The 27181-nt window shown below is 60.4% G+C and overlaps 1 protein-coding gene across 1 annotated transcript; it reads left to right on the forward strand.

Moving 5' to 3' along the window:
* Positions 1-6368: 6368 nt before the first annotated feature.
* WNT9A (Wnt family member 9A) lies at positions 6369-26749 on the forward strand. The gene is made up of 4 exons (XM_039220279.1): positions 6369-6463; positions 22153-22409; positions 23835-24097; positions 26201-26749. Exons 1-4 carry the CDS (start codon positions 6369-6371, stop codon positions 26681-26683), a joined length of 1098 nt encoding a protein of 365 aa, XP_039076210.1. The 3' UTR covers positions 26684-26749.
* The last annotated feature ends 432 nt before the right edge of the window (positions 26750-27181 follow it).

Here is a 27181-nt window from a genome sequence, read left to right on the forward strand (position 1 = left end):
TCTCCTATTCAACATAGAATTGGAAGTTCTAGTCAGTATGACAATACAAGAGAAAGAATATTGGCAGATAATGTGGTTATCTGCACAGGCTATCCCAATGAATCTTAAAAACAACAACAACAACAACAACAACAACTCACAAAACCTTCTGGAACTTAGTTTTCTAAGTTTGGAGTATTCAAAATCAACACATAGAAAGAATCAACCTCATGTCTATAACACGTAGAAAGTGAAATATGATTTTAATCAGTCCAAGGAAAGGAAATACTTATTGATAAACTTAACAAAGCACATACAGGGTCTGTGTGCTGAAATTACAAAATAATGTTAAAAATTTTCAGAGAAAACCTAAACAGAAATGTGTTTGTGTTTGTGGATTGGAAAACTCGAACATAGCAAAGATGCCATTTCTCCCCAAGTTGATCTATAGGTTTCACATAATCCCTACAAAAATCTCAGCAAGGTGTTTTTTCCATAGGCACAGACAAGCTTATCCTAAAATTTATACGAGAAGGCACAGATCCTAAACTAGCCAAAAAATCTTGAAAAAGAATGGATTGGAAGAAGCGGTCTTCTCAGTGTTCACGCCTGCTGTACGACCACAGAAATGAAGAGACTGTGGTACCTGTGGAGTTGCACTGCAGACCCTGGGGCATGACATTTGCAAACCAGCTGTCTGGCAAGAATTATACCTACAATATATTAAGAGCTTTCAACACTCAACATTAAAAAAGTCAATCCAATTAGAGAATGGGAAAAAGATAAACACATCTTTCACCAAAGAGGAGATACATATGGCAAATAAGAATCATTAGTGTTCAACTTCATTAGCCATAAGGGAAATGCAAATTAAAACCAAAATGAGACACCACTGCATGCCTATAAAAACATCTGAAAAAACAGTGACAAGCCCCAAATATTGGCAGGGATGTTGAGAAACTGGATCTTTTGTACACTGCTGGTGGGATTGTACAATGGTGCAGCCACTCTGGAGAATTGTTTGACAGTTTCTCACAAAACTGAACATGCAACTACTATATGACCCAGCATGGGTCTCCCGGGCATGCATCCCAGAGAAATAAAACTTATGTTCACACAAAACCTTTACACAATGTTTACAGCAGTTTTTACTCATAATAGCCAGAAACTGGATGGAGCCCAGGTGTCCCTCAATGGGCGAGTGCTTAACACACTGTGGTCCATCCAGAGGACACTGTGGGGTCCTCTGCAGCATAGAAGAGAAGAAACTTACAGCTGACAACCTGGGTCGGTCTCCAGAGAATTGGGCTCAGTGAAAAAGACAGTCCCCAAAGGTCACATACTGTATGATTCCATGTGTGTAGCATTGCTGAACTGACAAAGTGGTGAATAGAGGACACTTCAGTGGATGCCAGAGGTGGGAGGTAGGGTAGGTGTGGCTCTAAAGGGCAAGCACAGGGGTTACCCAGTGGTGATGGAGGTGCTGTGTACCTGACTGTGACGGTGGACACATGAACCCCCACGTGTGATGACACTGCATGGAACTGAATACACGGGCACACAGAGTGCATGCACCAAGGTCAATTGATTGTGTCAATGTCAGTTCCCTGGATGCCATATTGTCCTAAAGTTTTGCAACAATTTTTCCACCAAGGGTACCCAGGTGAAGACAAAAGGGCCACCTTTATTATTTCTTGAAATTATATGTGAATCTACAATTCTCTCAAAACGGCAAATTTTATAAACTTTGAATCATGTTAAGAAATGTTTACTTTGCACCCAGGTTTTCCAGCACACACCTCACAGAGGGCAAGGTGGTGTGAAAGCATGGTGTTCCACCATTAGGAAAAAACTCCGTGTCCATTAGCATCTGTCTCAGGGCAGGTCCTGTGCTGAGCACTGTCCAGAGGAAGTGCGCACTGCCTGGGATGCTGGACAGGAGGCTGGCCAAGGATGCTGGCTGGGAGGCTGGATGGGAGGCTGGCCAAGGATGCTGCCTGGGATGTTGAACTGGGTGCTGATTAGGATGTTGGACCCAGATTCTGGCTTGGACCCTGGACCAGGATACTGGCTGGGGTTTAAAGTGGGTGAGGCTGGGATGCTGGACCAGGATTCTAGGTAGGAGGCTGGACCAGGATTCTGAGTAGGAGGCTGAACCAGGATGCTGGCTGAGACATGGGACAGGTGTCCACAGACCGGCATCTGGCTGGACCAGGATGGATGCTGGCTGGGAGGCTGAAGTGGGTGCTGACTAGGACGCTGGACCAAGATGCTTGGTCCAGCTGGCTGGATGCTGAACCCTGGGATGCAGGGCTTACCTCGCTTACCTGCAGGGGGCAGCCTGGTCACACAGAGACGAGATGTGGTGGAGGCTCTGCTGGGCTCAGCTTCCCAGTCCTAGCTGCGAGAGGACCGGCTTTCTCTTCCTTCCTCTCTCTCTCATGAGCGTGCACACACACACATGCTCACAAGCACACACACACACACACACACACACACACACACACACACACACACGCGCCCCATAGCCCATGAGCTCATTCTGCCCACGACTGGCAGGCTGGGTGGGATCATTTCTCCTTGAGCTCTTTGTCCAGCTCAGTTTCAAATGACTCATGAGTGGCTTTCACCATCTCCCCAAGGGAGACCCCCTGCTTGGCCCCATAAACCTTCCCAATTAAGCAATGTTTCCTGATAAGCCGCTGCTTGCCCGCTCCTTTCCAGACCACCCAGAGAACCGCACCCCCTCTCCATCCTGGCAGTAGCTGGCAATACCTCCCCAGCCTGGCCCTCCCAGAGTGTCCTAGAACTTCACACTCATTGCCTTTGACTGGGAAACTGAGGCCCAAAGAAGGGGTAAGGATTGGGTGGTGACAGGCTTCCTCCTGTCCTCTGACCCCTCCATCTCTCTGTCTCTGTGTCTCTCATTCTCTCTGTCCCTCCCCCAATGCTGTGTCTTTGTCCCCTCCATCTCTCTGTCTCTCTCATTCTCTCTCTGTCTCTCTCTCCCAACGCTCTATTTCTGTGCCCTTCCAGGGAGGAGGGGACCGAGGGCATCACTGGCAGACAGTGAAGACCCTCTGCAGCCACATCCAGATGGGGCCTTGGAGACGTTGGGAGGGGGACCTGTCCTTGCCCAGCCTGGGGTCATGATGGCACCCCAACTTTGCAGGAGTCTGCTGTTCTGCGGAGTCCTGTGCAGCCCCCTCTGCCTGGCTGGGGACCTGCTCAGGGTCCATTGCTGTGTGGGATTCCAGCAGTTCATGGGGCTGGGCTCCCCATGAAGCTAGATACTTGCGAATGCATCAGGATCCAGTACTGACGCCTTCGAGTTTCCCTTCCCTGGGTAGCTTTCTTATTGGAGCACAAGCCCCTCCCTCGTCTGAGGCAGACCTCTTGGGCCTGTGCCCTTTCCTCCTACCCTGTATGTTTCCCAGTCCTGACCCATGTTAGGGATATGTGAAGGACACAGACATGCAGCTTGGTCAGGACCATTCCCCCATCTCCTTGCAGGCCCTGGACTGCCAGCAGCAAATTGTCCTGACCCCCACTCTGCATATCCTCCCCTGGAGAGCCGACCTGTGTCCAAGCAGGCCTAGGTGGCCGTGCTGGGGGACAGAGTGCTTCCAGCCAGAGAAGCTCCAAACCCAGGCTTCTTCAACAGACACACAGGCCACCTTGCCATTGGCCATTGCCAAGAGCACCAGTGAGAAAGGCCTGCCCTCCCAGGAAAACAACCCTTTGTCATGCTGTGCTGAGGTGGGGACACTGGGATCAGGCGTTTGTGTCCCTAGCCTCTCGGCCTCAGTTTGCCATCAGGGTCATATGAGCTGCATGCTGGTCTGTGGACACCTATCCCATGTGAGGAAGCCATGCACCTTCCTGCTCCAGCCTGGGGGGACTCAGAGTGGCTGGCCTACCAGGGACCTGCCAGGGTAGCCGTTCCAGGTGGACAAGGGGCCGGGTGTGGGTGGATGCAGGGGTGCAGGTGCAGAAGTGGGGAGTGCCAGGCCTCTCTGCAGAACTTCCAGGGCCTGAGAGCAAGGTGGGATTGCAGGCAGAGGCAGGGGAGGTGAGGGAGCCTGTCTCCAGGGTCTGGCTGGGATTGGGGGTACACAGTGGCTCTACCTCATCTGCTGCCATCCCCCCAAGGCACAATCCAGACCCTTAGTTCTGTCTCCAACATCACAGTGCACGGGGCCCTGGGTCTTCCCGCTTGGTGGCCAACAAAGCATGGTGGCCCTGCAGGCCTTGGTTCCCAGTCCCCAGACTGGACGGGTCTATCAGAACCCCTCTCCTGCTGCAATCTGGGGTGGCTTAGCTGTGGCTTCACACGGGGCAGGAGGGGGTGCTCATCTTTTTCAGCCTCCTTTGGACCAGCTAAGGTCCCGCTGCAGGTCCTGGGCTGGGACCACCACGGCCTGCATCCTCGGGACTCATTGGGGGGCCGACGTGAGAACCCTCCACTCCTGCGGAAGGGAGCTCAGTAATGCCTACAGTGCCTTCCAGACACACGTTTACAATTTCACACTTCATTTTTCTTGGACGCAATCTCTGTGCTTTTAAACATGTCATCACTCTGTGTACCCCCGCCCCCGCCCTCCACTTCCCTGGTGTGGGAGGCAGGCCTTCAGGTGGGGGTCCTATGGCCTGCAGGAGGCCATGGTCGTGGGGTAGGGGAGGGGCGCCCCAGGAGCCTGCAGCCTGGGTGGCCTGGGGCTGCCTTCGGTCAGCATTCTCTTTGCAGAGCCAGCCCTGGTGGTGAGGTGGGTGTGAACAGATGAGGGCAAGGGAAAGCCCCCTCCCACAGGAGGGGTTAATGACGTGAGGCCAGTCACACCCACGAAGAGGGCTAACCATGGGTGGGGGCCTCCGCAACATGACATCACAGCTTAGACAAAGCCACTGCTCCAGGGAGTCAGATGGGTCTCAGATGAGGAAGCTGAGGCCCCGAGAGAAAGTGACTTGTCCAGGCCCCCTCTACACCCCATGCACCACAAGCTCCCCAGGCAAGAGGGGCCATGCTCACTTGGTGGCCTTCCCAGATCTGCCCCCAGGGGCCACTGTCAGGTGCATTTCCCAATCCCCCTGCTTTGCTTCTGAGCAAGGTAGGTCGTTAGAGCCCACCAGCCCAACATCTGGAGTGGCTCAGACCCCCCAGATCCAGATCCCCCCAGATCCTTGTGCACAGAAGTAGCTCCTCGAGTTCAGACCACTGAGAGGGAGCTGGGCTACCCTCTGGCAGCAGGGTCTTTGATGTTATCTGGAGGCTGGCCTTTCGGGGCCCCTGGACCACAGAGCTGTGCTCTCTTCCCAGGTGTATGTGGTTACGGACACGGAGAACCCTTGGCACAGCCGGCCTCTAGGGTTCTCCCGGGACCCAGTCTCGTGTCCGGTAACTTGTATATATATCTGTTCGCATTTTGGGTTCTCAGACACCCATCTTGCTTCTGCAGTGGCTCTGTGTCTTCCCTCTTCCGTGTCCCCTGCTGCCCCTTTGGTCTGCCGGTTTTCCTTCCCGTAGGTCCCGCTGGACAGAAGCGCAGAGAAGGAGCAGGTGCCTGAGCATGGGCGCCGACAGTGACCTCAGCCTCTAGCTCACCTCCCTCGGTTTAAGGATGGGGAGACAGAGGTCCCAAAAGCTTAAGCGACCCTGCCGGTGCCCTTCGCTGGCCAGGTCGCCTCATTCCCAGGCAGCGGCGCGCCGCCAGCCTCGCTTCCCGAGCGATCTGGCTTCGCGAAGAGCCCTGGCATCACCCGCTGCCGGGTCTCCGTTTCCAAGCAAACTCCCAGGGGAGCGGGCGCGCGCGCTTCGGCCCTGGGCCAACCGGGGTCCGCTAGGCTCCACCCCCGCGCGTCGCGGCCTCAAGCTCTCCCCTGCCCCGCCCCTTCCCTCCAGGCCCCACCCAGCCCCGGCCCCGGCCCCGCCCCAGCGGCCGCTCCAAGTCGCTCAACCCCTTCGGCCGCTCGGAGCCCAAGCCGGCGCTCCGCCCCGGCCCCGCCCCGGCCCTCCACGCGCCCCCACCCCGCCTCCCGGCGCTCGCGCCCTGGCCGCCTTGGCTCGGAGCCAACGCTCCGCCCGGGCCTCTCCCGTGCAACTCCCCCACTGCTCCCCGCTCCTCCCGCCCCCACGCGCCCCGCCTCCACGCGCGGGGCGCGCCCGGACACCCGAGGGGCCGGGCGGCAGCGCGGCGGGGCGGTGCGCTCGGCTCGGGTTTCGGCCCGCCTCCGGCGCCGGCGTGACCCCTCCTTGGGCGCGGGCGGGCCGGGCCCAGCTGGCCGGCGCCCCGCCCCCGGCCGGGCGCTCCGGGCGCTATAAGAGGGCAGCGGCAGCGGGGCGCCCTGCGCGGGGCCGGGAGCGCGATGGTCAGCCGCCGAGGCGCGGCAAGATGCTGGATGGGCCCCTGCTGGCGCGCTGGCTGGCCGCGGCCTTCGCGCTGACGCTGCTGCTCGCCGCGCTGCGCCCCTCGGCCGCCTACTTCGGGTAGGTGCGGGCGGCGCGGGGACGGGGCGCGGGGCGGGCGGCCCAGGTGCGCGGGCCCGAGCCGGCTGGCGTGGGCCGGCGGGTTGCCGGGCGCTGTTTGTTTGCGTCCTCGCGGCGCGGCGTGGGGAGAGGGGCCGGTACACCCGACGACCGGCTGGCGCGGGGCTGCGGTCTTCCGTGACCTCGGAGCCGTCGTGGCCGCGACGCTCCCGTGCGCGGGGCTTCCCGGAGCTCGGGGACCAAAGCTGGTCCTGGCTCCCTGTTAGGCCGCCGAGTTCTGGCGGAACCGCTGGAGCCTCCCCTGGCCCCTGCCCACCCCCCCCTTTGCAGCTTCCCCCCGCCTTTCTCTCCTCGAGAAGTTAATTTAACAACAACAAAAAAATACGTACAAAATCCAGATGTTCCTTGCACCGATCCCCAAAGGAAAAAAAAATAACTCCAAGCTAGAGGAATTTATTTTTCTTGCGCTTTGCTTCTTACGCCCGCTCGGGCCCTGGCCCCGCGGGAGCACGTCTGTGGGACCCGACCCGGTGCGCAGGGCCCGGCTGGGGCCGTGAACGCCGCCCCCCGCCGTCTCAGGGGTCGCCGCCCCGAGCGCGTCTCCGTAGGAGCAGTGTGCGTGGTTTCAGCGCGTCGCTCCCGGCCATTCGTTCCTGCCCTTCCTCGCCCCTGTCTCCCAGATCTGGGATGTCCAGCCCAGAGACCTTTGGGGACCCTCCCTCGCTGCGCCACGCAGACGGGCACCGCGAGGCTCGGGGTGGCACAGCGCCAGCACCCCGCGGGGTCTCTGGCTTCCGCTCCTGCCGCCCAGGCGCCGCCCCCGGAGCCGCGGCCCACCCTCTCGCCCTGGCCCTGGCCCTGGGCGCCCTGTGGCTGCTCCTGGCCGCCGCCCTCCGCCCGTCACCTGTTCCCTCGCCCCGGGCTCGGGCGCCGTCGCGCGGCGGCTGGCCGGCAGAGGGCCCCGTTGGTCCAGAAATGTGGCACCGTCAGGGCGGGGAGAGGCCACTGGGCTAGGAGCCCTGCAGGTGTATCCTGTTCTCAAAGAAAATAAAATATTTTCATGGGAAACTTTCCCTTTGTGTTTTTCTTTCCCCCCCTTTCTCCTTCTGTTCCTTTCTCCTGGGTCGTCTTCCAGGGTCAGCTCCGTGTCTACTTCCCCTGGAGACCCCACCCGGCAGCCCTGTCTTGGCTGGGGCCTCGGCTGTGCAGAGGCTGGCACGCCCCTGCACACCATCTGTGCAGCCTTCGCCTCACCCTCGCGGGCAGAGGGAGGGTCAGAGGATGGCCGTCTGGCCGCAGGTCCACGGTGAGTCACGGCGGCCTGTCAGCCAGCTGTGCCTCCCCGCTCTCCCGGCCCAGCCTCGGGTCTGCGCACCAGGCTTCAGACACACCCTGGGCTCCTCTGCTCGACGGGGCTCCCTGCTGCCAGCCCTGCTCTTCCTGGGGAGGTCAGAGCCACAGAGGGGAGGTGGGGGTCCCAGGTCCTGGCCGGCAGCTCCCCAACCCCACCCCAGGACATCCTCCGACTTTGTACCTTTGGGGAAGTTGCTGAGCTCTGCTATTTAGCCTGTGGGCCTGTGGGTGGGACATAGGGAGGGCCTGGCATCCCCGTGAACTCCCCTGACCAGCCCTCTTGCCCAGCGCTTTGGCCTCAAAGGCTTTCCTGTGGAGAGTGTAGGAGGCAGATATATGGCTCCAGGGGCAGTGGGCTCTGCTGTGGGCCCTGCCACCATCAGCACCAGGCAGGACAGCTGGGTTCTACTTGACGGACAGAGGTCCTGGGGGGGGGCAGCCAGGTGCCAGCTGGATGGACAGAGGTCCTGGGGGGGGCAGCTGGGTGTCAGCTGGACTGGCAGAGCAGGGTAGAGACTCCAGGGGTCTTTACCCAGCAAGCACCTCAGAGGTTGATTCCCAAGGTGGGCCGGACCTGGGAGGAGAGGAGCAGGCAGGACATGCTGTGGGCCAGTCTGTATGTGGAGGCCCAGCCCTTCTGGTCAGCAGTGACTGGCCGGGCCCAGGTCTGGGGCCCTTTTCCCCGACCCAGCTGAAGTGCCAGGGGAAGGAGATGGCCCAAGATGGGCAGGGCTGGGGCTGGGACTGGTGTAGGACTGGACTGGGGCTGCACTGGGTCAGGGACTGGACTGGACTGGGGCAGGGCTGGGGCTGGACTGGGGCTGGGGACTGGGGCTGAGGGCTTCCCTTCCAGCCTGGCGTGCAGAGTGAGCAGGGGGAAGGAGCTGGGATTCAGGCCCTCCTTCTCCCTTCCCCCTCTTCGAGAGCTCTGCCTGGCACGGAGGCTCACAGGCAGGCAGGGCAGCTCCTGTTACAGCCCAGAAACCGAGAGAGGCTGGCCCGGGGGGGGGGGGGGGGGGGGGGGGGGGGGGGGGTGGCGTGTCACGTGGGTGGTGGGAGCCCTCCCTGCCCCCTCCAGAGGCTGCAACCCAAGCCCGCCTGTTCCTGTTGCCCTCCTAGCCTCTGGCCACTAGGTAGGACCCTCCGGGCCGCTGCCTAGCCGCGGGGAAGGGGCTCTTCCCTCTCCCTCAGTGGCCTGGCCCTGCTTCTTGGCGGTGTGATTAGCAGGTGGTGTTTCCATCTGGTTCTCCAGGGGCCTAGATGGCTTGGCCCGATGCCCTCCTAGAAGGAGGGGGGCCTGGCTCCCAGCAGAAAGGGGCCGGCTCCAGGTGTCCTGGAGAGTTTGGGAAACAGACTCAGACCCCTACCCCCTTGCCCCCATGCCCCGTGGACCTGGGTGGGCTGAAAACTTTGCCTGGCCCTGCTTCTGGCGTTAGAGGTGAGAACACGGAGCCGAGGAGTGATCAGTGTCTGATGAAAATCTGTTCAGGAAGGGACGCCCCGAGCCCGGGGTGAGGCACCCTGGTACTCCCCCAAGCATGGAGCCAGGGGCTGGGTCCAGCAGAGTAGGGCCTGGGCTCCCTGCTACCACACTGCCCTTTCCTTAGAGATCCTGCGTGTGCCAAGCCAGCCCCAGCGGGGACCCTGTGGCTGCCTCTAGACTTACATCCGGGGGCTGCTGGGGTAGCAGAGGCCTCAGGCTTCCCACATAGTTCATCTTCAGAGAAGTAGGAAGGGCCCTTTCTTGGGGTTGGCCCCAACACCCTACATTCTGTGGGAAAGACTTGCAGACTGGCTCAGGGGAGCAGGGCCCTGCCGGGAGGTCTGTCTGGTCCAGGCAGCCTGGAGCCCTATATGGAGGAGGCTCCACCAGCCAGGCCAGGCGTTGGTGTGTGAGGTGCTTGAGGCAATCCGAAAGGCAGCTAAGGTGCTCTGGGCCACTGCAAATGGGGTCAGGGGGTATGTAGGGCTCACGTTCCTTCTGTGACTGAAACAGAACTCCTATTCCAGAGTCACCCTGCTGACGGGGGTGGTTTCTGGTGCATCTACAAGGCTGTGCGGCCAGCAGCACTATCTAATTCCAGAGCGTTCCATCAACCCAGAAACCTCATATCCTGTCTTCCCCCTCCAACACCAGCCCCTGGCAACTGCTAATCCACTTTCTGTCTCTGTGGATTTGCCTGCTCTGGACATTTTACACGAGCGGAGTCATACAGCATGTGGCCTTTGTGTCTGGCTTATTGCACTGAGCATAGCATTTGCAAGACCTGTCCATGCTGTGGCGTGCATCCGTGCCTCATTCCCTCGGTGACCAGTCATGTTCGATTGTGTGGATACAAGGCACTCTGTTGCATGCACTTCCTGCTGACGGACACCTGGCTGGCTTCCACTGTTCAGCTCTCGTGATGCCGCCATGGGCATCGGTGTGCCAGTTCTTCCGTGGATGTGGGTTTTCAGTTCCCATGTATGTACCGAGAGGTGGGATTGCTAGATCTTATGGTAACCACCATGCTACCCTCCCACCAGCAATATGGAAACGTCCAGGGCTTCCACATCCTCACGGGTCCTTGTTATTTCTGGTGTGTTGGTCTACTTTGCCTTTTCTTCTAGCCCTCCCAGGGGGTGTGGGGTGGCATCTCACTGTGCTCTGAGTGGCACTTCCCTGATGATGGGCGACGCTGAGCATCCTTCACGGGCATGTTTGTCATCTGTATGTCTTGTTTGGAGAAATGTCTGTCTACTCAGTTTCTTTGCCCGGCTCTTGGCTCAGTTCTGGGTCTTTGTTGTTGATTTGTAAGAGCTCTTTATATATTTAGGTTTATTCCTAGATGGAGGAGAGCCTGGAGTGTGAGCCGGCATGCTGTCTCTCGGCCGTGCCTGGGCCTTCACAGTGGGTGTTCCTCGTGCTTGCACCCGCCAGTGCTAGCATGACCTTGTAAAGGTTGTCCTCTGTTTACTAGAGGGTTGTCTGGGGGCCTGGTCAGGGCTTCTGGGGAATTGCATGGGAGCCTGCCCTGGCCCTGCCCTCAGGCACTGCTGTCATGGTGGGAGTGGCTGACTATGCATACAGGGTAACTGCCAGGAGATGGGGGCACCCCTCTTATGAGCCTGGGGCCCAGCTAGGGGTCCTGTGTGGCCACATGCCTGCTGGCTGCTCAGAGGAAGGGCTCCTAGAGGGAGTGTGTGTGGGGCTGGGGGCTCAGGCTTGCTTGTAGGGAAGTCAGCCTCTTATGGTGAGGCTGGGGTGACCCAGAGCCCATGGGGGCTGGGGCGGGGCTGGCAGATAGGGAGGTGGCCCTGTGCTTCCCCGGCTGGGGGCCAGGGGTGCAGACACCAGAGGAACCACCAGGACGGATGTGCCCCACAGCTGCCCTTCAAGGCCTCAGGTCCAGCCTTTGGAGGCCATGGAGTGAGGCCGGCAGTGAGAGCTGAGCGGAGGGCAGGCCCAGGCAAGGGGCATTCTCTGCAGCATCCAGGGCAGCCGAGTGGCCAGTGGGGAGACCGTGCAGCCCCTTGGAAGTGGCCCTGTGGGCAAGGGGGGGATGCGAGGTGGGCTGGAAAGACTGAAGGGCAGTGTGTGGAGTGGCTGGGGCAGGTGTGGGGAGGCAGGTGGACAAGGGTAAGCATACGACCCTGTGCCTCTGCTCTCCAGACTCTGTCCCTCCTCCCTGACATCCTGACCAGTCTCCTCTGCAGGGCCTGCACGACCCCCCCCCCCCCCCCCCCCCGCCCCAGCACAGAGACCAGTAGAAGCAGGTGCTGAGTGCCAGCCCAGACCAAGCCTCTGGGCTGGGGGCCTCCCGAGGCCTCGTGGTGAAGCCTGAGGTGAGGAGGAAGCCCCCGCCACCTGGCCCCCCTCAGCTGTGGGAGCAGATGTCCTGCCACAGCCGGCCGCCGTCTGGACTGGGGGACAGCTGGCCTAATCTCGCCCCCATCCTCGCCACTGTGGGTGGGACCCAACTCCACAGCCGAGGGCACGGGTGGGACCCTGCCCGGGCTCCTGGTGTGGCCCTGGCCCAGGGCACTGCCCGCTGCCCGCCCCTGGGGGCCCCACCACATCCAGGACAATAGCAGAAGTCTGTGGGTAGCTTTTCTCCAGGAGAAGAATGCACGAACACAGTTTCTCCCAGGGGCCGTGGACCTGGATGTGGGACTAGTGATGAGCCAATAAGGGGCCTGGCTTGGTGTTCCTGGCCGCAGAAAAACGACACCTGTCAGCAGGGCCAGCACCGGGCCTTCTTATCCTGGGCCTGGAGGGGCGCTGGCCCCTTTGTGAATTGTCCTGGTGGGCAGTGCCCGCCCTGCTCGGCAGGCCCAGAGGCTGTCCGGGAGGCATGGTTGTCTGGGAGGTGGGCAAGGCCAGGCCTCTGCTGGCCAGTGTGCCTCTGGAGGGTGCTGAGCCGGGCTTAGGCCTCCACCCTGCTCGGGGTCTGTGTCAGAAGTGCAGCAGAGCCCTAACCTGAAGCACCTCTAGGGAGCCCTGAGTTCCCCACAGTGTACCTGGCGGGTTGTCAGGGGCTCTGCTCCCTTGCTCTGCACTCAGGAGCCTCCTGCATCAGGCTTCCCAGCACCCCATCCCTCCCTCCCCCGGCTCTGACATTCCCAGCTGCACAGACGGTGGGCTCAGCCTGAGGCCTGCCCAGTGGAGGCTCTGTGGGCCATGTGCTGAGGGCCACAGGGCACCTCCGGAGCTCCCAGGGCAGGGGTGCAGATGGAGGCTTGGGAGCGCACCCTGGTTTGGGTGGGGGAGCTGGAGGCCCACGGGCGGGGCGGATGCGGGGTGGCTTATTGTTACGAGGCCTCTGTGGGCTGGTGGGCGGCAGGTGGCCATGCAGGGGCCTCTGCAAGAAGGCAGCGCCGACCTGGGTGGCGCAATGGCCTCCCAGCTCCGTGACCCGGGGCCCGGCCCACCGTCCTCCCCTGCCCCTCCCAGCGTGGTTGCTGGCTGGCTAGGTGCCTCTGGCCACAGGAGGAAACCCGGCCGCCCAGCTGGCAGGCCGTGCACCTCGAGACTGGCGGCCGGACGAGGGAATGGAAAAAGGCAAGCCTCAAGCTGCGTTTGTTTTTCTTAGCGATACCTGAGGTAGACGCGGCCAGGGAAGTGGTCTGGGCCTGGAGGAGAGGCTGCCAGGAGCTCCCAGACCAGAGCGCGTCAGAGCCGGCACCCTTGTGGACAGACAGAGCCCCAGCAGCCGCCCCAGGCCTCCCCGTGTCCCTGTCTGTGCTGGGCGTGCGGGGGACCAGCTCCAGCCAGGAAGGTGGGCCCGGGGGGCCTGCCCCATGTCCTGCCCGGCCCTGCTTCTGAGCTCTTTCGGACTCTCCCAGTCTCTGAGGCCTGGGGCCATGGGGCAGGCTGGCTGCTCCCCTCTTCTCCCCTCACCTGCCCGTGACTCGGGTCCTGTCCAGCCTCAGTCACCTGCCTGGATGCCCACAACCTGCCCTGCTCCAGAAAGAGGCCAGCTGGCCGGTGGCCTTCAGGGTGTGGGCTCCCAGGGGCTCTGCCTGCCCTGGGGGTTGCAGAGGGTAGACAGGGATATTTCTATTGGGCTCGGGGACACCAGGCCTGGTGTAGTGGAGTTTGCAGAGTCCTGGGTCCACCTGCCTAGCCCTGTGCTGGCCTGGCCTGGGAGCATCCACTCTGTGTGCTCACCACCCCTGCATGGACACAGCCTGTTGTCGGGGAGCAGGGAGGGGGTGCCCTGGAATGTTGGGGCCCCACAGAATGGGGAAGTCGAGTGTCGGCAGCTCTCACAGAGGTGACAACTGTCATAGACACAAGGGTGCTCGCCACGCTCCTGCCCTGCTCTCCGTGGCCTGGGGGCCCTGCCTTCTCCCTGGCAGGCTTGGTACCAGATGGCTGTGCAGTCTACAGGGAGCCCCCCGGCTCTGGTGGTGTCTGTACCCACCCCACCGCACCGCCATGCTTGGGCGGGAGGCCGTGCAGGGCCTAGTCAGGCTGCAGACCTCGGGAGGCTGGAGGGTTAATCTCAGAACCAGTTTCTCAGCATTGGAATTTGTTTTGAATTTGATTCACACAGAAATTAAACGCTGTCTGGTGGGGTGAGGTTTCCTTGGCAGGACGCTGTGGCTTCTGGAACTCTGGCCTCTTCTCCCTCCGCCCAGCCCAGGGAGCTGGATTTGTGGGCAGGGTGGCCCTTGGGGTGGCCGGGCCTGTTGGCAGGAGGAAGGGCCATTGGAATCCATCCCAGCCTCGGAGCGGGAGGGAGCAAGCGCTCTGCGGACAAGGCTGTCCATGGCCCAGTGGCTCCCCAGCTCCTGCCTGAGGTCAGGGACATCCCTGGCTACTGCCTGGGGACAGGGACATCCCCGGCTCCTGCCCGGGGACAGGGACATCCCCAGCTCCTACCCAAGGACAGGGACATCCCTGGCTCCTGCCTGGGGACAGGGACATCCCTGGCTCCTGCCTGGGGACAGGGACATCCCCAGCACATGCCTGGGACAGACATATCCCTGGCTCCTTGCTGGCAGTGCTGCCCCACCACCTGGCTGCCTGTGGGAGCAGGTTTGGATCTGTGTGACCAGCTAGGTGCTCAGAGGGGTTGCCCCGTCCCCAGGCCTCCAGCATGCCAGTGTCAGGCCCGACCTGGGAAGGGGACAGGTGCCTAGACGTGGCTGTGTCTGTCCTGGGTCCCTTCCAGGCCAGCTGGAGCAGGGTCTCCTCAGAGCCGCTGCAGGCTGGTGGGGAGGAGGGGCCATCCACAGCACAGAAATCAGTCCAGGGTGGCCTTTGGAGACCCTCGCCTTCATTGCATCCACCAAGGTGCTTATTCCAAACAAGGCACATGTCGAGGCTTTGCCCTCTGTGTGTCGTGTACAATGAGCAGCACAGGTCAGGGGTAGCAGGGCAGCCATGCATGCGAGGAGGTGCCCGCCTCTGTGGGTCTCCCCAGCTCCGGCAGCAGACTGTGAGTGGGGTGTCAGGCCCGAGATAACCTTGGAGTATCCACAAGGAGTAAGAAACCGCAAAACTCACCCGGCAGGTTCGGAGAGCCAAATGGGATGGGAAAGTGTACGTTGTAGGTCGACCTGAAAGCAGATTCGAAATAGCTGAAGGGAACCGGCAGGGTAGATAATGGGGCAGGAAATGCATGCAGAATGTGGCCTGTGGCAGCAGGCTCACGGAGAACCAGAGGCCAGAGGCCGGGTTCAGGGACTGTGTGGTCAGGGGTCCTGTCTGCAGGAATGGCGGAGCATTTTCCTCAAGTCTCAGAATCTGTCAGGGTCACAAGCAAGATTCTGGATGCCCCAAGTTGTCCCAGGCAGAGAAAACAAAAATCCTGCCAGAATATGACCTAGAGGCCCAAACACCCCAGACAAGGAGCCGTAGAAGCAGCTTGGGCCAGCAGATGCAGGTACCGCGGGAGGCTGGTCAGCCTGGTGGCGACCGCAGAGCAGAGACGCACACTGCACTCGTGCGTGGGGGCTTGCCTGGGGAGGTGAAATACAGACCTTTACGGACAAGCTGCGAGCCACTCAGAAGGGCACCGTCCAGGAGCTGATGAGTGGGTGCCCAGCAGCATCCTGTCGAGTTGTCACAGTGGAGCTAAAATACACGGTGGCCTGCAATTCGGGGGGTGGGCGGGTCCACAGGCTTGTGTTTCAGGCCTGGTGTCACCCACCACCGGACATGGCTGGGCCATGCAGACACGTGCAGTTGTGAGGGCAGCCGTGAAAATACAGCAATGTAATGTGAAGGTTCAAATTGCCAGGGGGAGATGAGGTACCAAGGAGTCACTGGAAAAGAGGCAGGAGAGGAGACAAAAGAGGAACGGAGCATGTGCAGCCAGGAGAAAGGTCACCCAGTGGAGGAAATACCAGCCATGTGGAGGAGGAGACTGGGGCTGTAGCCTGGGCCTTGTTTTGGTCACCAGCTCTGCAAGAGGCATGGACAGGATGTCAGCATAGGGAATGTAGGAGGTCAGTGAGAGAACACACCAACTCGCTGGGCTATGAGGGAGACGCCTGTGACCCAGGCTCTGCATAGTCTCCAGGCAGTGACCCAGACTCTGCACAGTGACCTGGGCTGTGACCCAGACTCTGCACTGTAACCTGGGCTGTGACCTGGGCTCTGCACAGCAACCTGGGCTGTGACCCAGGCTCTGCACAGTGACCTGGGCTGTGACCCAGGCTCTGCATAGTCTCCAGGCTGTGGATCAGGGTCTGCATGGCAACCTGGGCTGTGACCTGGGCTCTGCACGGTGACCTGATTCTGAAGCAGGAGGCACTGACATTACTAGAAGTGGAGAGAAGCCTGGAAGCAGTCAGCAGCATTGGTCACAGATTTGAGGGAAAGAATAGTAAGCTAAAGCCAAAGATGGCAGAAGGAAGAAAGCAGAAGTGGTGCGGAAACTAGCAGAATAACAACTGTGCGTTAGAGGTGAAGGACCCCTCTCTGGGGACCTCCAAGAAGCCTGGCGTGGTGGAGGGGCTCAGCGTGGTTGCGTCCTGATGCTGGAGATCACCGCAGACTCTACAGACGAGAGCAGGGCATGTTGAACGCTCTCTGGCCAACCAGGCTGCAAATCCTGAGGAAGTGGAAGAAACCAGAGGTGGGGACAGACACAGACCTGAGACAGAGAAGTGCCGAGTCTGGGTCATCGGGCATGATCTGGCAGCTCCCTCAACAATGGCACCACATGACCAGCACTTCTGCTCCTTGGTGGACTCAGGCATCCATGCACAGATGTGCGCGGGAGGAGCCACGGTGGCTTGCGCCTGACGGTGGAAGGGTGGCCGACTCAAGGCCACCACCCAGGGACTAGGAGAGTAGAATGTGGTCTGTCCGTATGGTGACATGCTGTCTACACAGGAGCCCTGTCACCAATAGCCACCTGCCATATTTGTCCAAAATGTCCAGGACAGGCTGATCCACAGACACAAAGTGCATTAGAGGTGGCCAGGCACAGGGGAATGGGTTTCTCTCTGAGACAATGAATTACGCGAAAATCAACTGTGGCAATGTTTGCACATATCTGTGGAAATGCACCAAAACACTGAATTATGGACTTAAATGGGTGAATTTTGCAGTATCTCAGTTGTATCTCAATAAAGCTGTTTGGAAAAAGGGGGGAGAAAAGAAAAGTAATTGGATCAGAAGGGAGATCTTTTCATCCAGAAAAGGCCAGTCTTACCAGTTAAGAAGATGTGATGCTAATCTGACTCATCTGGGAAACTGAGACAGCGCGAGCTCTCGCTAAGGCCCTGATACCCAGTGGGAAGAGTGTGGAAGACAAAATTACAAACATAGATGCAAACAGCCCAGACTTGACATCCGCAGGTTACAGCTTGCAACACAGGAGGGACAAAACTTCTCTCATCCAAGGCCTGCTGCATGGCCAGCGTGGGAAAATCCAGTTAGAAGCATTCCTGTTTTAGCAGAAAAATCACATGCCAGCAGATGCAGGGACCACATTTGAGGACATTTGACTCTGTTTATGAGTTTCAAACAGCGCCCAGGGGACACCCAATGAACTTGCCGTGCTGGTCTCTGAAATGTCCAGAGGCTCCCTTTGAGGACCAGGACACAGACAGGGATGCCCATTATGCTCACAGACCCTCGGGTGGGAAGAGAGTGATTCTCTCCTACCAGGACACAGACAGGGATGCCTGCCGTGTCCATAGACCCTCGGGTGGTAAAGGAGTGATTCTCTCCTACCACAGTAGAATGTTGGCTCTGCAGACAGGTGGATCCCTGGCTCTGGGCTCTGATGCTCTGCCCATCTGTAGGGCGTCCAAGTCTCCCAAGAGCCAGGCCTGGGTGGTAGAGATGCGAGTTCGGGTGTGTAGATGGGTGAGCAGGGGTGAGTGTCCCTGCTTCCTGGCACTGGTGCCCATGGGTCTTCCTCACCATGAGGCCATGCCTGCCCACAGGTGCCTCGGATGGCTCTATGCTGGCGAGTGGCCGTGGACCTGGGGTAAGGACGCTGGACTCCACATGGCAGTTGGCAGATTCTGCACTTCATCCAGGAAGGATGGCCGAGGACAGAAGAAGAAAGCCAGCAGCTTTGTCTCTGCAGACCCACGACCATACACAGCAGTGAAAACCATGGGGTATGAGTCAGCACGCACGGCTGGTGCACCCAAGGCCAGGCGGACGTGGATCAGTCGCCCTCTGCTGGACTCCGGGACTGACCAGCACAGGGCTGACCCCGGCAGGAACACCTGTAGAACCTGGACAGCGGCACCGGGGATTTCCCAGCTGACACTGGCCGTGGGCACCCCAGCGAGCCCGTCTCAAGCGTGAGCCCTGCTGAATGTGTTCTGAAGCATCCGATGCGAATGCAGAGCCAGCACGTGCCCACAGGCCCTGTGGCAGGGAGTGCCCAGCAGTGCCGGGAAGACACCCACCCGCGGACCCCTGGCCCAGGCAGAGCCCTAAATGAGGCCCTGCAGGGCGGATGCAGGCTCTGCCTGACCTGGATGGAGGGCTGGTATGCCTGCATTTAGGAAGCGCTGTTCAGGACATTACAGGAGGGACAGGCTTCCAAAACGGGACAGAAGTCACTCGCACAGAAGAAAGTTGTGCGGTAAAGAGGTTTTGTGTCTGTGAGGGTGCTGTGAAAAGTGCCTGGAGTGGTCACTCCTCCGACCCCGGCAGGAAGGACTCAGGGTGGGGGCACCATGAGGCTGTTTCTCCACCGAAACATTGCCCTGCGTTACCACATCTTTGCAAATGCCCGAATGTCACCAAGTGCTGAGCTGACATTTAGACCTCCTTACGGTTTCCTTGTGGGAAATGGCCCAGCTCTGGAAGGGGCCTGCCCTATGGGAAGGGCACAGGGTGCTGAGGGCTGCCGCCTGCGGGAAGCCTGCCCGGGCTCAGCTCCTCCACCTCAGCCTGTCCCAGGCCAGATGCCTGCTGCAGGGTGCAGCAGCTGTGTTGCGACTGGAGGCAGGTGCGCTGGCGTGGGCGGGAAGCTGGGCGGGGCCTGGAGCGGTCTCTGGCCTAGAAGGTGCAGGCTCTCTGAGATGGGCTGGGGGGGGGGAGGGGGAGGGTGGAGCTGGCTGCCCCAGGCAGGCACGCAGGGCTGACGATTTTGTGTGGAGCGGTGTGGTTTTGAATGAGCCACACGTCCCCTGCCTGTGTGCCAGGCTCACGGGCCGTGGGGAGAGGTGTGAGCTGCGTGAGTCTCTGGTCTCCTCCATCCTGGCTCCCCATGCGTGGGGGCCTGGGGGCAGCAGCTGCGGCTTCCTGATGCCTGCAGACTCCACAGGACGGCGGCCCTTGTTTGGCCCTGTTCCTGCCTAACAGCAGGCTTCAGGCAGCGTGCAGGCGACCCTTCTGGAACGGGATTGGGGTGAATTTCATAGACTCATGTGTCCAGAAATCAGCCACGGGGGAAGACCTCTTCCCTGTGTCCACGACAGTCCTCAGGTGCAGAAAATAACACCAGGAGGTTTTACTCTGTGTTTCTGAGCAGGGCGGAGCTCCCTACAAGTTCTCACAGGTGCGCCTCCTGCCCTTGACCTGTGTGGACACGTCCCATGTCCACGTGATCTGCAGGAAAGGGGTCTGTCAGCACGTGCAACTCCACTCATGAAGGCAGTCGGCTTTGGGCTGGGATCCAGCTTGGAGGACCTCCCGTGATGCGTGACCTGTGCTGCTGTGCGCGGTGCAGCCCTGTACCGCAGACCCTCACACTTGGCCGTGTTTTCAGGGCCTCAGGACTCTGAGTCACATGGAGTGTGCCTGGGAACACGAGTGTTTCATGGACTTCTTGCCTTTCATCCGGCACATCTGAGGTTCCTCTCGGTGTTTGGGTTTCTGTCCTGGGTGCCCAGGACCCCTGACACCCACCCAGTTCTCTGTACCTGTGCACATCTGCCTGCTTACTCTCAGCACCTGACACCTCTGTGAGGGTCTGTTCCCTGCCACTGCACCCCAGGCTGATCTCCAGCTGAGCGCACCCCAACAGTTAAGGGGGCCTGGGGTAGAGGACAGCCCTAATGTGGACACAGGCTGGCCGCTGGGGTGTGTGGGGACCCTGTCCTCAGCCCCACGTGCAGTGAGGACACAGGCTGGCCCCGGGGGTATGTGGGGACATTTGTCCTCTGTGCAGTGTGGATACAGACTGGCCCAGACACCTGCAGGCAGCCTGGTGGGGGGGCTTGCCTGCCATCTCTCCCCCTCCCACACTCACAGCTGCCGTGACCAGCAGGGTCCCGGGTACCCCTGCGATAGCCTTGCTGTCATGGGTCCTGTGGGACACAGGCATGTTTTGGCCCCAGCCTAGAGCTAGGTTAATCTTGGAGAACCCAGCCTGGGGGCTGTGCAGGTTTCAGGCTGTAGCCCTTCCGGTGCATGGCGGCATGCCGTTGTGGGCACAGCTGCTGACATTCCTGTCTGGGGACAAGTCTCAGCCATGTGAGCAGCCTTTGTGTGGGGAGTGTTGCTCTTCCAGCCTGCAGCCTAGGGTCCCCAGCTCAGCAGCTGTCCTTGTGCTCAGAGCTGCCTGAGCTTAGGCGTGAGGCCTGGAAGTACACAAGGTGACCCCTGCCATGTCCCTGTGCCCTGAGGCAGGATACCGTGACCCTGAGATGGGAACTGGGGGTGCAGGTCCTTGCCTCTCCAGCTCACAGGTACCTTCTCCCCAGAGGCCTTGCTGCCCACAGGGGGTCTGCTTGTGCCAAGGGGACTTTGGGGACCCCCGGCCCATACCCACACTGGCCACAGCACACCAGCTGGCCATCCTGGCTCAGTGTCTCCAGCCATGTGCTGTGCAGCATGTGTACGGACTCCAGCCGGTGGGAACATGCCTTGGGCTCTGCTTGACGACACCCTGGGCTTCTGGGGCACTTGAAGCCTGGCTCCCCTGCAGCTCTGGGCTCAGCCCCAACAGCTCACATGCCATGCTGGCCCTGAGCACCATGGGGAGTCCTTCCAGTGTGCCAGTCAGTCGGCTCCTTGTGCCCACTGCACCTGAGTGTGAAGAAGATCGTTCTTTCTTCTCTGTGTCCTTCCTGGCCTCCCCCTCCAGGGTCTTTTTCAGAGATTCCTTTCTCCCACCTGCCCACCTGCTCCTTTCCGCACCTCAGGCCCTCTGCTTTAGCATCCCTGCAGCCTTGCTGGGCTCCTACCTGGGCCTCCTTTGGGCCTGGTTCCCAACCCTCAGCACCCTGGCCTCCTGTCCTTGGGGAGCTGACCGGGAAGGTCAAGGCTGGTACTGCTCCCTCAGGGGCCTGGGTCTGGGATCCTCAGGGCAGGGATCGACCCTTGGCAGGGTACATGCATATCCTCCCTGCCCCCTGGCACCTCCCCCCTGCCTTCCAAGCCCTGGCAGGGCCAAGGAGAGGCCATGCTGGTTGTGTGCAGAGCAGGGGAAGGGAGGGGCTTTGGAAGCCATTACCCCAGGTTGTCCCCAGAGGAACCTGACCTGCGTCACTGCTGGGTCCTGCCAGGGGAGTACCTCCCTGAACCTTTCCCTACAGAAAGCGGCCGGGAGCCAGCCCAGTGGCCACCATGCCCTTGAGGGGCTTTTGAAGGGCATCAGTAAGAGGGATGGGGCATGATGTGGGGTGTTAAGTGTCTGCAGATGCCTGGCTCCTGTGGGTCAGCTGGGGTGGGGAGGCTTGTTTCCTGTGATGCTAATGTCAGAGGACTGGAGCCCCACCCACATCCAGTTGGGCACCCCTTCTTCCCGAAGGCCGAGGGTCTGGGTGGATGTAGAGCCCAGATGTGGCATCACCTATGTGGGGACACAAATCTGTCTGAGCACAGAGCAGGCAGGAGGTCAGGACCAGTTGGCCCCTGGATGGAGCAGATGAAATGGGGGGTTGGGGAGACTTGAGAAGAGGTGACAGACTGAAGACTAGGGCCTTGGCTCAGATCAGAGGGATGGAGCTGCAGGGGAACCAGGAGCCGGTTCTAGGCCTCCCCCTGGGTTCTGCTGGGAGCTCCTCAGTGGCCTAGGAGTTCAGGAGACCCTACTGGGACCTGCAGAGGCCATCCGTACTGGCTGCAGGAGAGCAGGGAATGAGCCAGGACCCTCTCTAAGAGGCCACAGGCCCACTGCAGCTGGGGACGGAGGAGGGTGGGGGTCCTGGAGTGACAGCTGGGACACATGAGCAGGTGGGGAAGAGCATGTTGGATGTGGTCTCCTTGTGCCCTGGGTTCCTGCACCCTTCTCTGCCCTGTCCATCTGTGCCCTTGGCCTATCCCCTGTGCTGTGCGTGTGTGTGTGTGTGTGTGTGTGTGTGTGTGTGTGTGTGTGTGTGTGTGTGTGAGAGAGAGAGAGAGAGAGAGAGAGAGCTAGCGAGCGAGCACGAGTGGGCTCTGGCCTCGGGCATGGCCCTCATCCTGGCATCTCTGTACCCAGGCTAACGGGCAGTGAGCCCCTGACCATCCTCCCGCTGACCCTGGAGCCAGAGGCCGCTGCCCAGGCACACTACAAGGCCTGCGACCGTCTGAAGCTGGAGCGCAAGCAAAGGCGCATGTGCCGCAGAGACCCCGGTGTGGCCGAGACACTGGTGGAGGCGGTGAGCATGAGCGCACTTGAGTGCCAGTACCAATTCCGGTTTGAGCGCTGGAACTGTACCTTGGAGGGACGCTACCGGGCCAGCCTGCTCAAGCGAGGTGAGCACACTAGAGGCAGGACCTTCTGGGCCAAGCTGCTCCCCTAGAACAATGCGCCTTGGCTGGGTCCCAGGGCACCTGGGGGTGGGGTGCAGAGATGGGAGTGCTAGATCCCCCTCCTTACCCAGTCTCTGTGGCTCATCCTCCGCTCCATTCACCCTTCTACGCTGACCCATCCCTCCCTCCCCCACCACTGCACCCACCTGTAACTCCACCTTCCTCCCAGCCCTGCCCATGCTTTCAGGCCCTCCAGGGCCCCCTGCCCAGTGCCTCCTGCTGTGTCCTGCACCTGCCCTGCCCCTTCTTCCCACCCCACCCCACTCCTGCTCCTCCCCGCCTCCTGACCTGCCTCTTCCACCTGCCCCGCCCCTCCTGGGGAACAGTTGTTGGCAGACCAAAGAGCATTTGGGAAGCTTTGACGGGGCCCAAGGCAGGTCTGATGGCTCTTGCCACATGGTGGTGACCAAGGCCCAGTGGCTGGGCATGAGCGGCAGAGGCCAGCTGGTGCCATGAGCAGGAAGCCTTCCTTCTCATGTCTCCTTGGGACTCTGATCTGAGACTCTCAACAGCCTATTTAAAAACTGGGGCACCTGGGGGCACCTGGGTGGCTTAGTCGGTTAAGCATCCAACTTCCGCTTGGGTCATGATCTCGTGGTTCGTGGGTTCGAGCCCCGGGTCGGGCTCTGTGCTGACTGCCAGCTCAGAGCCTGGAGCCTGTTTCGGAGTCTGTGTCTCCCTCTCTCTCTGACCCTCCCCTGCTCACGCTGTCTCTCTCTCTCTCTCCTAGAAATAAATAAAAATATTAAAAATAAAAATAAAAATAAAACCTGGGGCACCTGGGTGGTTCAGTTCGTTGAGCGTCAGACTTTGGCTCAGGTCATGATCTCATGGTTCATGAGTTTGAGTCCCTCATCGGGTTCTGTGCTGACAGCCCGGAGCCTGGAGCCTGCTTCGGATTCTGTCTCTCTGTCTCTCTCTCTCTGCTCCTCCCCTGCACTCTCTCTCTCAAAAATAAAAATATTTAAAAAAAAAAAAAAAGAACTGGGGACGTGAGGCCCAGGGCTGGGTAGGGTGGGCTCGCCAAGGTCCCAGGGCGAGTCTGGTGGGTCAGGGAGGCAGTCTCTGATCTGTGGGCAGAGCCTAGATCTCTGTGCACTTTGAATTCTCTCTACCGAGACACATCATGTGCCTGAGGCATATAGGAGCTCCTCTTACCCCCAGGTGTCCATGGCAGCCCAGGCAGGTATGCCCCCCCACCCGAGGTGCGCAGAGCCTGCGTGCGGTCAGGATACAGGGCTCCAGTTGGCGTGCTGTTGGGACTCGGGGCTCGAGCTGGACTGCCGTGATTACAGTTTGGCCACACCTGAGTCAGGTGGGGGTTGCTCCCTCCTGCTCACCAGTCCTGCCTTCCCTGCATCCCCACAGGCTTCAAGGAGACTGCCTTCCTCTACGCCATCTCCTCTGCCGGCCTGACGCACGCGCTGGCCAAGGCTTGCAGCGCGGGGCGCATGGAGCGCTGCACGTGTGACGAGGCCCCTGACCTGGAAAACCGGGAGGCCTGGCAGTGGGGTGGCTGCGGAGACAACCTCAAGTACAGCAGCAAGTTTGTCAAGGAGTTCCTGGGCCGGCGCTCTAGCAAGGATCTGCGAGCCCGTGTGGACTTCCACAACAACCTCGTGGGTGTGAAGGCAAGCTGGGCGGGGTGTGGGGCAGCGTTTGGGCATGGAGCCAAGCATGGGCGGGGTGGGAGGCATGGGCCAGATGAAGGGTGGGGCAAGGTGAGGGGCGGAGTGGGGTGCAGGGAAGGGCATAGGGGCGGGGCATGGGGCCCGGCATATGTACAGGGTGGGGCATGTGGGTGGAGCGGGGCGAGGGGCATGGGCGGGCCAGGGCAGGGCATGGGCTCTGGGAGGGCATGGAGCCAGGCATGGGCATGGGCGGGGTGGGAGACATGGGTGGGGAAGGCGGGACATAGGTACGGAGCAGGGTATGGGCACAGCAACAGGTGCCCAGGGCGGGGACAGTGGTGGCCAGGGCTGGGGGCGGGGAGGAGGCACAGTATTGCTGCCTCCAGGTCTCTGTTCCCACCATGTAGTGCCAGCAGCCTGGAGCTGCTGAGAGTCTCCCTGCCTGTGAGGCTTGTTTTCTTACAGGGATACTGGTTGTTGTGGAGGGGGTGGGAGGAGAGACGTGTAAGCTCTTTAGCTGGGCCCTTCTGGGTGCTGCTGGCCGCAGGCTGTTTGGGCCTGGGGGTACCTGGCTCCTGCCCATCCTTCACCCTCCCTGCAGCCCCTCAGCTTCTGGGCCAACACCAGTGGAGGAGGCCATGAGTGTCATCAGACCCATTGTGGACGGAGCACCCTGTCCCCTTAGTTCCCATACAACCTGAACCACCAAAGGCCCCCCGAGGCTCCATCCAGCCGTGGGGATGATCAGGGGCTCTGCATGCTCGACCCGCAGCCCCCAGGATGTGAAGTCCCAGCCTGGGAGGGGCCAGGTAATTAGAGCCAGCTCTGCTCTGAGCCCCTCTTTATTGAGAAACCAGACTTCTGAGTCCTGCACTTATTAAAGAATCAATTTCCCCCTTTTTCTTCGGAGCCCTTGTCCCTCCTTCTGCCCTTTGTGGAGGGGTGAGGGCAGATTAAATCCCCAAGGCGAGGCTATTTCTTTTCTTTTGCATTCTCTCCTTTGTAAGCTATTAATGAAAAGTCAGAATATGGAAAGTGCTCCATTAGCTCTGCCTGGCCTGGGTAAGCAGCGTTTTAATTAAATTTGTCCGGGTTTCTCAGCAAAGTGTCATTAAATGTGACTCTTCTGTTGCCTGGCCAGAGGGCAGCTACATTTCCTAATCCCCCTCAAGCCAGCCGGCCCTCCCTGGGGGCATCATGGGAGCTCAGGGCTATCCTGGGATGGGGCCCACTAGGGCAGGCCTCTGCTCTCTGCTGCCAGGGACCCCAATGTGGGTGGTCAGGCAAGAGGCGCCTTAGGGCAGCTCTGTGCGTGTGTGCAGAAGTGGGGACACTGCCCCCCCCGCGTGTGTCTGCAAGTGCGGGTACCACCCCTCCTTGCGTGTGTGCGTGTGCAGAAGTGGGGCTACTACCCCTCCCCTCGTGTATGTGAGAAAGTTTGGGTACCGCTGCTCCCCAAGTGTGTGCGCATGTGCAGAAGTGGGGGTGCCACCCCTCCCCAAGCGTGTGTGTGTGCTTGTGTGTGTGGAAGTGGGAGGTACTGCCCCTCCTCGCATGTGTGCATGTGTATCTGCGTGTGCGGAAGTGTGGGTACCACCTCTCTGGTGTGTGTGCACATGTGTGTTCATGTGTGCAGAAGTACAGGGACCGCCCCTCCCCTCTGGGGCGACCTGGAGGATCCAGGGGCCAGTCCTGCCACTTGGGCCAGCTAATTTGTTTGTCCTCACTTCTCCAGGAAGCAGGCTAGCAGGCTATTTAGCCCAGGCTGGGGGTTCCTTCTGGGGCGTTGACAGCAGGGCTAAAGGGGGCCCTGTTGAGCACCTGCAGAGGGAGGGAATGTCTCCACGGGGCCACAGGTGCTGCGGTGGTCACTCTGGAAGCCGTGGTACTAGGTATAGGGCTTCTGTCTGGGGACATCCGTGGCCTGGAGGGAGGGGACCAGGTACATGGGCCGGGCAACCTGGGTGATGGGTAGTAGTGTTCCTCCAGTCTGGGCTTGGGTCCGGGGGAGCTGTGTGGTCCAGCCCCTCTGGGGATTGTCTGCAGGGGCTGTGCATGGACTCTCAGTGTGGCCCTCATACCCAGCTTCCCCACCCCCACCAGGTAATCAAGGCTGGGGTGGAGACAACATGCAAGTGCCACGGCGTGTCAGGTTCCTGCACCGTGCGGACGTGCTGGAGGCAGCTGGCACCCTTCCATGAGGTGGGCAAGCGCCTGAAACACAAGTATGAAACAGCACTCAAAGTGGGCAGCACCACCAACGAGGCCACGGGGGAGGCTGGTGCCATCTCGCCGCCTCGCGGCCGGGCTGCAGGGACAGGAGGCAGTGACCCGCTGCCCCGCACGCCGGAGCTTGTGCACCTGGATGACTCGCCCAGCTTCTGCTTGGCCAGCCGCTTCTCCCCGGGCACCGCCGGCCGCAGGTGCCACCGGGAGAAGAACTGCGAGAGCATCTGCTGTGGGCGTGGCCACAACACACAGAGCCGGGTGGTGACGAGGCCCTGCCAGTGCCAGGTGCGCTGGTGCTGCTACGTGGAGTGCAGGCAGTGCACCCAGCGCGAGGAGGTCTACACCTGCAAGGGCTGAGCCCCGGGGCTGGCCAGGCTGCTGCAGGGATAGAGGCCATGCACCCATTGCGGGGGACTACATTGCAAGGGCTGAGTCCCCGGGATGGGGCCCCCAGCACACTTGGCACGTGGTGATGAGAGCTGGGGGATCAGCTGGGTTTGATGTCTCTGCCTCTTTGTCCCTCCTCTCAAAGACCCAGAGGCAGGAGGTGGCCCTGGTCTGGCCCCTGCATCCCCTCTGTCCACGCCCCCCCACCCCATGACCTGAGAGCGTTGCACCATGCTTTCCAAGCTGTGTCAATCCCTAAGAGGCCGGTTCCTGCGAGTGGCGCCCCTCCCTGCTCTGGGCTCCCTCTGAGGAGCACCAGGTGCACCTTTGCAGCCACACAGGGTCTCTGTGCGGCCGCCTGTGGGCTGTCCTGCTCCAGCACTGGCTTAGAGAGTCAAACCACTAGGAGAGAGACAGCCTGGTCGCCTAGCTGCGGGCGTCACTGGCGTCCCCTCTGACCTGGAGCAC

Source organism: Hyaena hyaena, unplaced genomic scaffold (assembly GCF_003009895.1).
Source record: "Hyaena hyaena isolate Hyena2069 unplaced genomic scaffold, ASM300989v1 scaffold_879, whole genome shotgun sequence".
Classification (NCBI taxonomy): domain Eukaryota; kingdom Metazoa; phylum Chordata; class Mammalia; order Carnivora; family Hyaenidae; genus Hyaena; species Hyaena hyaena.